General features: G+C 49.2%; 1 protein-coding gene across 2 annotated transcripts; it reads right to left on the bottom strand.

The window, feature by feature from the left end:
- Positions 1-685: 685 nt before the first annotated feature.
- On the bottom strand, positions 686-11,633 carry MTHFR (methylenetetrahydrofolate reductase). Of its 2 annotated transcripts, none has more exons than XM_059487389.1 (12): positions 11,510-11,633; positions 8,610-8,861; positions 7,348-7,586; positions 6,949-7,059; positions 6,587-6,780; positions 5,896-6,146; positions 5,383-5,517; positions 4,375-4,555; positions 3,824-4,006; positions 2,470-2,571; positions 2,132-2,251; positions 686-1,544 (listed from the first exon to the last, which is right to left on the bottom strand). In XM_059487389.1, exons 2-12 carry the CDS (start codon positions 8,849-8,851, stop codon positions 1,347-1,349), a joined length of 1,956 nt encoding a protein of 651 aa, XP_059343372.1. In that variant the 5' UTR covers positions 8,852-8,861; positions 11,510-11,633; the 3' UTR covers positions 686-1,346. The 2 variants fall into 2 exon arrangements, with proteins under 2 accessions (XP_059343372.1, XP_059343373.1); XM_059487390.1 differs by lacking the exon at positions 11,510-11,633 and adding an exon at positions 8,419-8,505 and having other exon boundaries at positions 8,596-8,669.
- Between the last annotated feature and the right edge of the window lie 181 nt (positions 11,634-11,814).

Genomic DNA, 11,814 nt, shown 5'->3' with positions numbered 1-11,814 from the left:
TTTCTGTGCTGAATGGGCAAGGTATGAAGAAACCTGCTGGGAACAGCTGAGCACCAAAAGCTTTGCCGAGGCCAGACAGGCGTGTCTGATCCCCAGCCTTCCCATTACTTGCCTCTATGATTGATGCCTTGTAATTACCCTGGATATATGAGCCTGCTCTCAGACAGCTGTAACAAGAGGGTCTGAACAATCTGGAAAAGGCTTTTCTTCCTTGCTTGTTTGAAAGAGATGCTCACAGCATGGCAGGGATCTTGAAATCCCACTGGGAACTGCTCCAAGGTAGTTTTCCTAGCCCGTGGCAGCTTTGCAGGATTGTTAAGTACACAAAGCAGCCGCAGTAGCTTCCCCAACCCCTTATTCCAACGCCTTGGGGCCTGAGGCTGTTAAGAGGCATTAGGTCAGGAAAGATAAGCTTAGCTCAGGAAAGATAAACTATCTTTTCCTGAAAAGAATACCTGAGTTTGCAGGATTGAGCTCAATAGTGTAGCTGGTTACTTTTGGTAAATTCGAGGATTTACACTTTCTCCACTCTCCCATGGAACTTGGGCCATACCAAGGACATGCACTGAAAGTGAAGGCAGAACTGCCCTAGAAACAATTGATTTTCTTAAAGCTTTCCCTTTTGCCAGGTGATTAATTAGCAAACAACATGAGTCTCTGCTATAGAACATGGCCTAATAAAAGATACATTTGTATGCATGTATTTTATTGTATGTAATCTAGGAAATAGTATGATTCCTACTTAGTCTTATCCAAATGGAAATTCCCATAGTCCTATTAAAAAGAAAACAGGAAATACAATACAAAGAGAAAAGTTAGGAAGAAAATTGAACCTTCTTCTGGAGTGAGTGCAAAAGTGCCTGATGATCAACTGTGAAATATATTTTAAGAGTGCAATATAAAAGCAATTTGACCTTCTTTTCCAGGCTTTTAACTGTTGATATAATCCCCTTGCACAGGTACAGCTGACAGGAGTGTTTCTGTTCCCCTGCCAGCATTTCTGGCACAGGAAAGTTACCAGAGGGGAAAGTTACCAGAATCTGGTGTTCTTCAGTTACTGTAATTAGCTTAACCATGATTAGCAGCTCTTCATCCTGCAGACCCCAGCCTTTGGGCTTAGTCTGGAGCCTCGGCTCAGAGGTTCAGGCAGTTCTGGCTTTCTGGCTAGTGTTTAGTGAGAATGGCTCAGGCAGCCTTTGTGTGGGAACAGAGGAGCACAAAGTGTGGGTAGATGAGAGCACCACCCTGCTCACGGTGTGGGAGTGTGTTCATTGTCACACAGGAGCTGCTGCATTCCCCGAAGTCAGTGGATGGAAGGAGGAAGTAAGAGATTAGGAGAAGAATTTTCACTGCTGAGTTGGAGAGTTCAACAGCTCAAAGGTATCCTCCACGACCTGCCAGAGGCAGTTTTCTAGTGGGAAGTCATTGTCCACCAGGTTGACCAAGTAATAATTGTCATGGATGTACTGGATGATCATGCGGGAGGGAGATTCCTCTTCATAGAGCTTGGCCCACTGCTCGATCCACAGTGCAAAGGCCTCATCCTGCCACAGGAACAACAAACGTGGGCAGCTGTGAGACATCTTCATGTTACTTAATTTAGGTACACATCACTGGCCAGACTGTGGCTTGTTTCTTCACAGTAAAAATGCTCAGAGCTGAGCAAGGAGCTTTTGCTTTCCAGTCAGGAGCAAGTGCTCAGAGCTGAGACACACTGCAGTACAATGGATGGCTCAGTGCTGCCCCTGTATGTGCAAGAGGGGAGGAAGAGCCACTGGCCACTTTCTTTTCCAGTTTGGTAACTGCTGATAGAATCCCCTTGCATAGGCACAGCTGACAGGAGAGTTTCTGTTCCCCTGCCAGCATTTCTGGCACAGGAAAATTACCAGAGGGGAAAATTATCAGAATTTACAGTACAGTAACAGTAGCAGCTCTCAGTCCCCGTTTATTGGGTGCTTTGTGTCTGGCAGCAGCTCTTGCTGGAGCTGAGGGAGCAGGAGGAGCAAGACCTCAGCAAGCCAATATAGCAACAGCCCTCAACTGGAGGGAGGAGTGCCAGAAACTAAAACTAAATCAGACACTGAATTTCCAGGGCATCACAGCAATGTATGCAACAGAAGGCAGGACTCACCTTCCAGGAGAGGAAGCTCACAGGATCCACTACAGTGGGCTGGATGATCTCCCTGCCTGGGAAGATGCCCCAGGTGACAGCATTGGGTTGCAGATCTGGAGCATTGGTGATATTCTCACCCTGACAAAGGAAGGAAAACCTTTCTGAAGCAACTGCTGGAGAAGGGACTGAGTTAGTTGGAAAAAGTGTATTTACCCTCTCCTTGTTTAGGGACCAGCTGCTGCACACCACAGCTGAAGTGCTTTACTTTCCCTTCACCAGCCTCATGTCTGAGTATTTGGTATTTGTGTCTCACCCAGGGTGGTGAAAGGAAAGTGTCCTGTGAACAGTGGCCTTACCTTGACATTGACAATATGGTAGTTCACTCTCAACTCGTACTTCCTCAGCACTTTGAGCAGTGCCCTGACAATTTCACTGGAGGTGAAGAACTCTAGGTATGCCTGCAGGGAGGGATGGAGAAAGGGGAAGAGAATCAGAACCTTAAATCACAACAGAACTGGACACACACAGGTAAACAATGACATTTGTAGAGTCTGGGGATGTATGTTCATCCCCAGAAACACATACTGATTTACTCTTGCTTGAGCCTCTACAGTAAGTGAATAGGGGAAAAATAACTGGGGAGAGCAGAGGGAACAGCCCAGAACAGTGCACTGAAGAAAGCTACATGCTGCCTGTTTTGCATCCAGGTAAGTCCAGGAGCAGGAACAAACTCCAGTGTTACCACAACTGCTGCATGAGGAAGCTTGGAAGAAGCCTGAGCTTAATCTTCATTTTCCAGCAGTGTCTGGCTAAGGCAGCCCAGCCTGGTGAGAGCAGAACTCTGGGGTCTCAGCTGGCCTCTCCCAAGCACCACCACTCCCTGTCCTCATCTTTTGTTCCCAATTCTCCCTGTGTGCTTATATAACCAAAGTCTGTGCTTGGCTGCTCCCAACAACTGCATCCCCTCCCCCCATTTCCTGGCAATTGCGGGAGATGATGGATTTCCCTCACCTCAGGGGAATTTCTTCCTTTGAAAACATAAATGCATTTGCCATCTGCTGGTCTCTGGTTTTACTGGTTTGCATCCCTTTTGAACAAGGATGCTTTGTCTTCCATTTGGAGCTACTTGCCTGGCATTTACCTTGATGGGATATTCCTGTCACAGCCCTTCTAGGGCCTGAAATGCCTGACAGGGGGAGGCAGGCATGACTGCAGGCCAGGGAAGAACATGACCAGTCTAAACAGCACAGTGCATGGGCTGGGGGCAACTCTGGAGACCTCTGACATACAGAAGGACAGAGGAAATTTTTAAATATCTATTTATCACCATAAGATGCTGGGTGGTAGAGATACTACCTCATTGATTCCCATTGTGTGAAAAATCTGGGTGCTTTGTGCATCACTGCATCAGATGCAGGGGGCAGGCACATATGTATATATATAAAATGTCACAGCCTGCTCTAGAAATAAGTTACCAATCATTACTTGCTAAGAATAAAACCATGAAACTCTACAGATGTTCTACAGAAGTGGGGGGAAATAGCCATAGAAATGGCATTATGGCTTTTAAGACACCAAAGGAGTTTGCCTTATCTCACCAAGAATGCAATAAGGTGCAGAAAGATTATGTGGATGTAAGGATGGGAGCTCCCAGCCTAACAGAGACCAAAGCAGTGAAACTCTTTTGCCTAGCCCAGAGAAATACAGTACCTTTTGGAAAACATAACCTCCACTGGGCCCCCAGCCCACAATGGGGTCTGTGGATGGTTTGCCATTGATGTTTGGCTGGGAGTTGATGGTCAGGATTCCTCGTCTGTTGACCTTCTCCAGCTGGTCCTTCAGGAGGTTGGTTTCAGTAGCAAGAGGGTCGTCATTCCAAGGCATACACGTGACCTGCCACGAGGAGAAAGGATGGTTCACAATGGATGTAACAACCCTTGGATTTCCATCTGGGTGTTGAGGTAACTCAGCAGTGCCTTAACAGTCTCAAACACGGCTGCTTCAGGAGAGAACTCCCAGGTTTGGTTCAAGGTTAGGATATGCACAACTCTAAGAATGCTGAACTCAATCAATACTGGTCCTGTATACTCTTTTATGCTGAGCTTTAGCTCTGGCTGCTGGACCCCCTTCAACCACTGTACCAGGAAATCCTTTTGGATAGAGAAGTGCTAATTCTTTAGAAAAACAATGTGGCACCAAGAACAAGAGGAAATATGCATTATTGTTTGTGGCCCACTGACCATCCCTTCCTGGCCTCTCACCTTGTACCCATTCTTGTTGGGTTCTCCAGTGATGTAACATGTGAACACCTCAAAGACACTTTCCTCACTAGTCAGTTCTTCTCCCCACATCTTCAGAAGCTCCTCACGGGGAGACTTGCTCTTCAGATAGAAAAGGTAATAGTCCTTCAGTTCCCCAAAAGCTGGAGAGGAGGAGTTACCCCTGGAAGGGAAGAGGACCTGAAGTTACTGAGGAAAATGAGCTGGTTTGGTGATGCAGGAAGAGAGCCAAGCAGCAAGAGAAGTACACAACAAAACCCACCTTGACACAAAAAGTCCCAAAATCTTGGTGCTATTCATCTCACCTCACTCAAATCCAAGCAACAGGGGACCACTTGGTAAAGCTACCTCAGGTGTGCCCAGGACATCAGGGGCTTTCCTACCACAGTTCTGCCTTACTGCACCTTGTGGAAACCCAGGGCACTGGGAATATTTCTGTGTCTGCTCTGGGGTGACTGACTCTGACCCTCATTCATGGAGAAAGTTTCATAAACTCCAGACTGGACTACAATCCACTAGGGTGTGAAATAGATTATAGAGAGTAGTGTAGGTCTATCACTTGGTGAGAAATTGAGGTTTTGGGATTTTTAGTGTGTTGTGGGTGGCAGCAAGATGGAGGGCACAGGGTGTTGTCCTGGGTTTCTTCTCCATGCTTCTTCTTCTTCCTTCTCCATGGGTTTGGGTGGCATTTTGTAATTGGCAGAAAAGTCCCCATTGCAGCTCTTTGGGATCAGTTATTGGGTGAAAAGGGAAAATAATCCAGGTGTCAGCTCTTAATTGGACAGTTTAGTCTGAAAAGCCCTTGTACCAACAGATCGTTGGCCATTTTGTGCCTTCTAATGAAAAGCTGCCCAACTCACAGCAGTGAGACTGTTTTACTGATAAGAAATAATAAACACCTGAGTGTGAACATGAACTGCTGTCTCAGTGCCTTCAGTCCAGACCCAGAGAAACCCACAACTGGGACCTCCAGAGCAGGTGCCAGCTTACCATCGGCCATTGGGGAAGTCATCCCACTCCTGGGTTCTGTAGATGTAGCTCTTTGGCCTGGAGGCCCAGAAGATTGGCCTGACATCCTCCACTCTCCTCTTGGGGTGAGCACTGACTGCCCAGGGCAGAGGCCGCCTGCAGGGGATGAGCAGATGTTAACACAGCTCCTCTGCTGACTATATGAAAAATATATACTAAAACTATACTAAAGAAAGAGAAAGGAGACATCAGAAGCTTCAACAAGAATAATAATAAAAACCCATGACAGACTCAGAGTCCAGCACAGCTGGCTGTGATTGGCCGTTAATTAAAAACAATTCACATGGAACCAATCAAAGATGCACCTGCTGGTAAGCAACCTCCAAACAATCAGATAATTACTGTTTACATTTCTTTTCTAAGGCTTCTCAGAAGAAAAATCCTGGTGAAGGGATTTTGTACCTTCAGTAGACGGGAGGGATGGACAGACGGACAGACAAGTGGAACTAACAGAATCCAAGGCATTCTGCTCACCTGGGGTCCTCATTCCATATGCCCAGGCGCTTCAGCACCTCGGTGGTGGCCACCTCACGGTTGAGGGTGTAGAAGTGGAGCCCGTGCACCATCCCACTGTCCAGCAGCTCCCGGCACATGGACACTGCCAGCTCCACCCCGTAGTTCCTGATAGCTGCATCGTTGTCCTTGATGGGCTCAATCACATCCTTGATTTCCTGGGGCACTTCCAGCTTGGAGAGCTTCACCAGCTGGCGCAGGGAGTGGTAGCCCTGGATGAGAATGCAGATTATCATTTTTCCAAGAGCCTTTTTTGCCATCCCACTAACAGAGGTACTTCTTGATTTTTGTGGCAGGAGATTTAGAACTGGGGCTTCTGGAATCAACTCCCAGGCCTCATCTCTAGGATGGTAACACAGTCACTTTAGGTATTTGTCCCCACACTCTTGCCTGAGCCCAGATACTCAGGACTTGCAGGCCATTATCCTTTACATCCCTTTTTGCCATATGGGCACAACAAACCTTTTCAGCTTGTTATTAGCAGCCCAAGAGTTTAATTTGGCCTACCACCAACACATTTATTACATTCAGCAGTCTCTCTTCCCTAAAATTTTGTGGAGGACATTTACAGACCTCTCTCAGGCCCCAACCTACAAATACCTAACATCCTAAATCCTTATTCCCTCCCTAAATCCAAATTACTGGATTTCACCTGTATAGGGAAGATGCCAGGAATAATGGGGCAGGTAATGCCAATGGCTTGACAATCCTTCATGAACTTGAGAAAGGTTTCTGGTCGGAAGAAAAGCTGTGTAATGATGAAATCTGCTCCTGCATAGACTTTCTCCTTCAGGTGCCTCAGGTCTGCCTCATAGCTCTCTGCTTCAGGATGACCCTTGGGGTAGCCTTTGGAGAGAAGGGAGAAAAAAAAAAGAAAAATGGTGGTCAGGACAACATGCAGAAATTAGGAAGTATCCAATCTGATTGTACTGTCACAGCTCAGGTCCAGGGAGGGACTGCTGAGCTGATTTCCCTGTCTCAGACCCTGCACAGTCTGCAATAGAAGGCATTTACCTGCCACACAGATGTCGAAGTAATCATCAAATTCATTGCGAATGTGCTTAACCAGATCAACAGCGTAGTTGAAACCATCCACTTCTTCCTCCCATTCCTCACCAGCAGGATCTGAAAAGAGAACAAATCCACAGGTCTGTTTGCTGAACTCAGATCTGGTAGTTCTGTAAAAATCTGGTACCAAAAGGAAGACAGGTGAACTCCCAAATCTGCAGTTTTACCTATGGACTGGTTTTGTCTGCCCTCGAGCTGGAGGCACTGCTAACAAAGGGCTCAGGTAAAACAGTCTCAGCATTTAATTCCTGCAGAAGGAGCCCCCAAATATTTTTTTGGTTTTACTCTGGAATTGGACACAGCAGCACAACCTCTGCACTAACATCCCAGGACAGAAGGATTCACCTCCACGCAGGGCCATGATGTTCTTCAGCCCGAGCCTCTTGGCCTTCTGCAGGTGCCCTGTGATGTCATCCTTGCTCTGGTTGCAGCAGGTCATGTGCAGGATGGTCTCCAGGCCACAGTAGTTCACTGCAGTGTAAGCAATAATCATGGAAGAGGTCTCCTTGTCAGATCCTGGGTCCCCTGCAGGGTGCCACGTCACATCAATGAAGAGGGGACCACCTGCTCCCATGTGGTCAAACCTGTGGGGTTTAAAGCTGAGTTAGCCTACAGCAGACAGCCAAATCCCCTCCCTGTGCCTTGAGTATCCTGCTCACTAGAATGCCAGCAGCAGGCAGAGAGAGCTTGGATGATAGCAACAGGATAGACCACTAAAGTGTTGCACCAAGAGTTTAGCAAGTGGCTGATGTAAATAAGGAAAGCCATCCTTACAATTTCATAGAAGAGGCAATGGAGGTGTTCTCTGTACAACAGACTCTCTCCCTGCATGCTCTGATAGACTGACACAGCTTCTGACAGACAGCAATGCAAGTCCCTTTCCTTTTGAGACAGAAGACTATGCTGCAGCCCCCTCTGTTGCCAGCTTGAACTGTAGAGGCCACAGGGCTTCCCCAACTTGTCTCTCGCCTGCCCCAAGGTGCAACAGGCCCTTCTGTTCAACATATGGCAATTATAAAAAGAATTATGAAATACTCTTTTCTCCACCAGGTACATCCATGGTGGCTCCTGGGGCTCCAGAATAACTCCTAGCTCTGCTGTGACCTATCAGCTTTCATTTAGCACACAGATGTGGATACCTGTGTCAGAGGCTAAAACTGTAACACAGAGGCACAAACCATGGTGGCTGGATGAATATTGAAAGGAAATGGGAATGTGTTTCAGAGATTTTGGAACTCTGTCCATCAAGACAGAGTTCCAAAATCTCTGAAACAGATTTCTGCTTTTACTAGGTCCTTTTCTGCCCCAGCACTGTGGTTCAGACCCAGAACGTGACATTGGGCTTACTCCATCTTCCCAGGGCATGGGAGTGGGGAAACAACCTGGCCCCTCAGCAATCCCACCGTGACACTTAACTCTTCAGGGCCTCCAAGGAAGACACGTTACTTGGTGTCCATTACCCTCCTCAGCAGGAAAGCACAGCCCCACTACCTGCTTCGTCACCTGGAAGGGGAGACAGAGCATGGAGCAGAGCCTGCCTCTGTTAGTCAGCTACTTCCCTGCCCTCCACCACAGGCACCTCCCCTCTCGTACCCTGCAGCACTCGCCTGGAGATGAGATTGACGGCAGCATTGGCCGTGCGTGGAGGGAAGAACTCGAGGGAGAACCACTTGTCGCCCGCGTCCTGCCGGCGGCGCATCTTGTCCCGCAGCCGCTCGTGCCGCTCGGCGTCCAGCACGGGCGTGGAGCAGCGCGAGCTGTCCTTGGAGCTCTCGCTGCCGCTGGAGCTGCCGCCATCCGACCTGGAGCTGGAGCTGCCGCTGCAGCTCTGCTGGGTCTCATTAACCATGGTGGGAGCTCTGCAGAAGGGAGCACAAAGAGGATGGTCGGTACGTGGGTGTCTGCACTGCTGGGGTGAGCAGCAGGAGACTGAAGAAGCCGAGACCCAACATCCACCACCTTTCACTGTAAGCCGTAGTGGGAAATCTGGTGAAAACACAGGAAAAAGCATGTTTAGATAGTGCTGATAGTGATTGTAGCCTTGGGCTGGGCATGCATAGGAATGTGCTCCCTGTTGAAGGAGTGACAAAACTCTCCTTTGTCCCCTTAAAGAGGAAATAAGCCCAGAAGTTTCTCTCCTCAATCAGAAAAGACACCTCATAGACCTGGGGGACTTCACCTCAAACTTAAGGATAGCCAGCTGGACAGGAGCCAAAAGTTCCACCTGAGCAATTTACTAGAAAAAGAAGAGAAAGAAACAAATGGCTTTTGTGAGGTGTTTTACCAGGAGCAAGAACCTCTTGCACCTGTCTCAAGTTTTTCTCTGTCAAGAGTTTGTTACTTTGCCTTTTATTAAACCTTTATGTTTCCAACACTACCACAGAAGCCATCCTGCTGATTTTATGCCTTCTAAGGCAGCTGAGCTATCTTGGGTGTGAAACAGATCTCCAAGAGCTTATGAGACCTGCCTTGAGGAGACCCCTATTTCAGGCATGCCGGCAGATATTTTTTATTGTCTACTGCAGCTGCTTCTTGGACTGTTTCCATCCTGTTTGTGCCCAAAAGGCAGCACTGCTTTACATGTAGGTAGGAAAGTCAGTGCTAATGGGGCAGGTACTCAAGACTGCACAAACTATTGCTGTGTCAGAAACAAAGCACAGAATCCCTTCTGAACAGGCCATCCCCACAAACTGTCCTTTGCTTTCTTTGCTGGTTTCACACCTGCATTTCCAAGCATTAGCCTTCTCCACAGACAACTGTCCCCTATGCCAGTCCCACTGCCCACACTCAACTCTTCACCAGACACGCTGTTCCCTTTGTCAACAATTGTGGCTGCTTGGAAACAAGGCCAGCAGGGACCATCCTCATCTCCCTGTCTTGCAACAAGATCAGCTGTGCTTGCTTGGTGTTACAGAAAGCAAAACAGCACTGCAAGTCAGTGGTACAAGTAGGTTTAGGATCCCCAACTCCACTCAGCTCTGCAAAATGTCCCATCCTGTGCCTTTAAAATGAGGTAGGGATTACAGTTATGGAAGAGCTACCACAATATTTGGATCTGTGTTATTTGCTTTAGTACCTGCCAAAACTTAAAATTCTCACTGGGAAGCAGCATGTTGTCCAAGTATGACACAACTTTGGAGAGTGTTTTGGGGGAAGCAGTTGCGTGAACCATCACACTCTCAGTCCTTATCATCAGGTCTGTGGGTTTAGTTCAGCCAAGAAGACTTTGAACTCATCTTCTACTGTTTACACCGGAGCTGCCAATCAAGCAAAACCCTTTGAGAGAAAGTCTGCTTTTATCACCTGAGGAACCTGTCCAGCTGGCAGCAGATGTGAGAAAGAAGCGCAGGCTTTCTGTTCCAAGCTCTCTTGTGTACCAACACAGCAGCTGCAGTAAAAATCAACACCACAGACCTACTGACAAGTGAAGCAAACCCAACTGGGTGCACAGTCACAGCCCTGACGAGGCTCAGAGGACTCTGAGCATGCATTAATCTGGGAGAATTATCCCCAAGCACACATTAGTGATCGAGCTAGCAGCTCACAATCACATGCTGTCAGCTCCCAACATCGCATTTCCAGCAAGCATGGCACAGCCCTGCAGGCAAATCAAAGGAGCTTTGTTTTCCGATTTGAGATTTTAACACCCATCACATGGAAAAAGGGTTCAGGTCTCTATAAAATGAGATTGGCTGTTGAGCAAAGCTCCTTATCTTACTAGCAATAACAAATCATGAAGACATGACAAAGGCTCACTTAGATTGTCTACAGGCAACAGCTTCCTTACCATGATATGCATCACAGATTTGCTGGCAGATACTTCTAGTTATTGCTAAGAGAAAAAAAATAAGCCTAAACAACAAGAACAGCAGCAAAGCAAGACAATTTTTAACACCTGTCAACACCCCTGCTCCTGTCTTTGTCACACTGCAGAGCTCAAAGATCCGTGGCTCAGCACACTTCTGATGCTCACCACGGATGCACCTACTGTGTTTTTATGATGTTGGTATTCCAACTCCTTCCAGCCCTGAGCTGAAACCAACACACAGAGCATGGAATCTGTGTTCCAACTCCTTCCAGCCCTGAGCTGACACCGACACACAGAGTGTGCAGTCTGCATTCCCCTAAGCTCAGTTTTACCCTCCAGACTGAACTCGGCTGCAGCAGATGCATTTTTCTCACAGGTGCACGGCGCTGCTCCAGGGCCACGGCATCAGGCTGAGGCCAGGCGGGCACCCGGGGCTGCATCCACCGCCCGAACAGCTGAGGGGCCACGGGACAGCCAAGGCGGAAAGGCCGGAGGGAGCCCGGCAGCCGGGGAAAGAGGCGAGGAGCAGCACATGCGATCCCGAGTGCTGGGGAAGGGGCCGGAGCCAGGCAGGTCACTGCAGCCCGATCGCCCCTTCACCTCAGCTCACCCCGCCAGCAGCACGGCCCGGCCGGAGCAGCCAGCAGTTAGATGGGCAGTGGGGCAGCGATGGAACCCCCGCTCCCGGGCCCCGCTCACCTGCGGCCGCTGTCGGGCGCTGCCCGCGCCGCTCGCCCGCCGCACTTTAAAGGCGGCCGCGGCCGGGCGCGTCACGTGTGGGCCCGCGGCTGCCCTCACCCGACATGGCGCCGCGGGCCGGGGCGGGGCTGAGGGCCGGACGGGGCCTGGGGGTGCGGCCAGAGCGGCCCGACGGGGCGGGAGCGGCGGGGCTGAGGGAGGGAACGCTGTCGGCAAGGGACGGGGCGCGGCCGTGCGCAGGCGAGGCCGATCGGGGCTGAGGGGAGCGGCCATGCTGAGCGGGCGGGGCCGGCGCGCCGGGTGAC

Source organism: Ammospiza nelsoni, chromosome 22 (genome assembly GCF_027579445.1).
Source record: "Ammospiza nelsoni isolate bAmmNel1 chromosome 22, bAmmNel1.pri, whole genome shotgun sequence".
Taxonomy (NCBI): Eukaryota; Metazoa; Chordata; class Aves; order Passeriformes; family Passerellidae; genus Ammospiza; species Ammospiza nelsoni.
The sequence above is the reverse complement of the archived record's forward strand: the minus strand, read 5'-3'. Positions and strand labels throughout refer to the sequence as shown.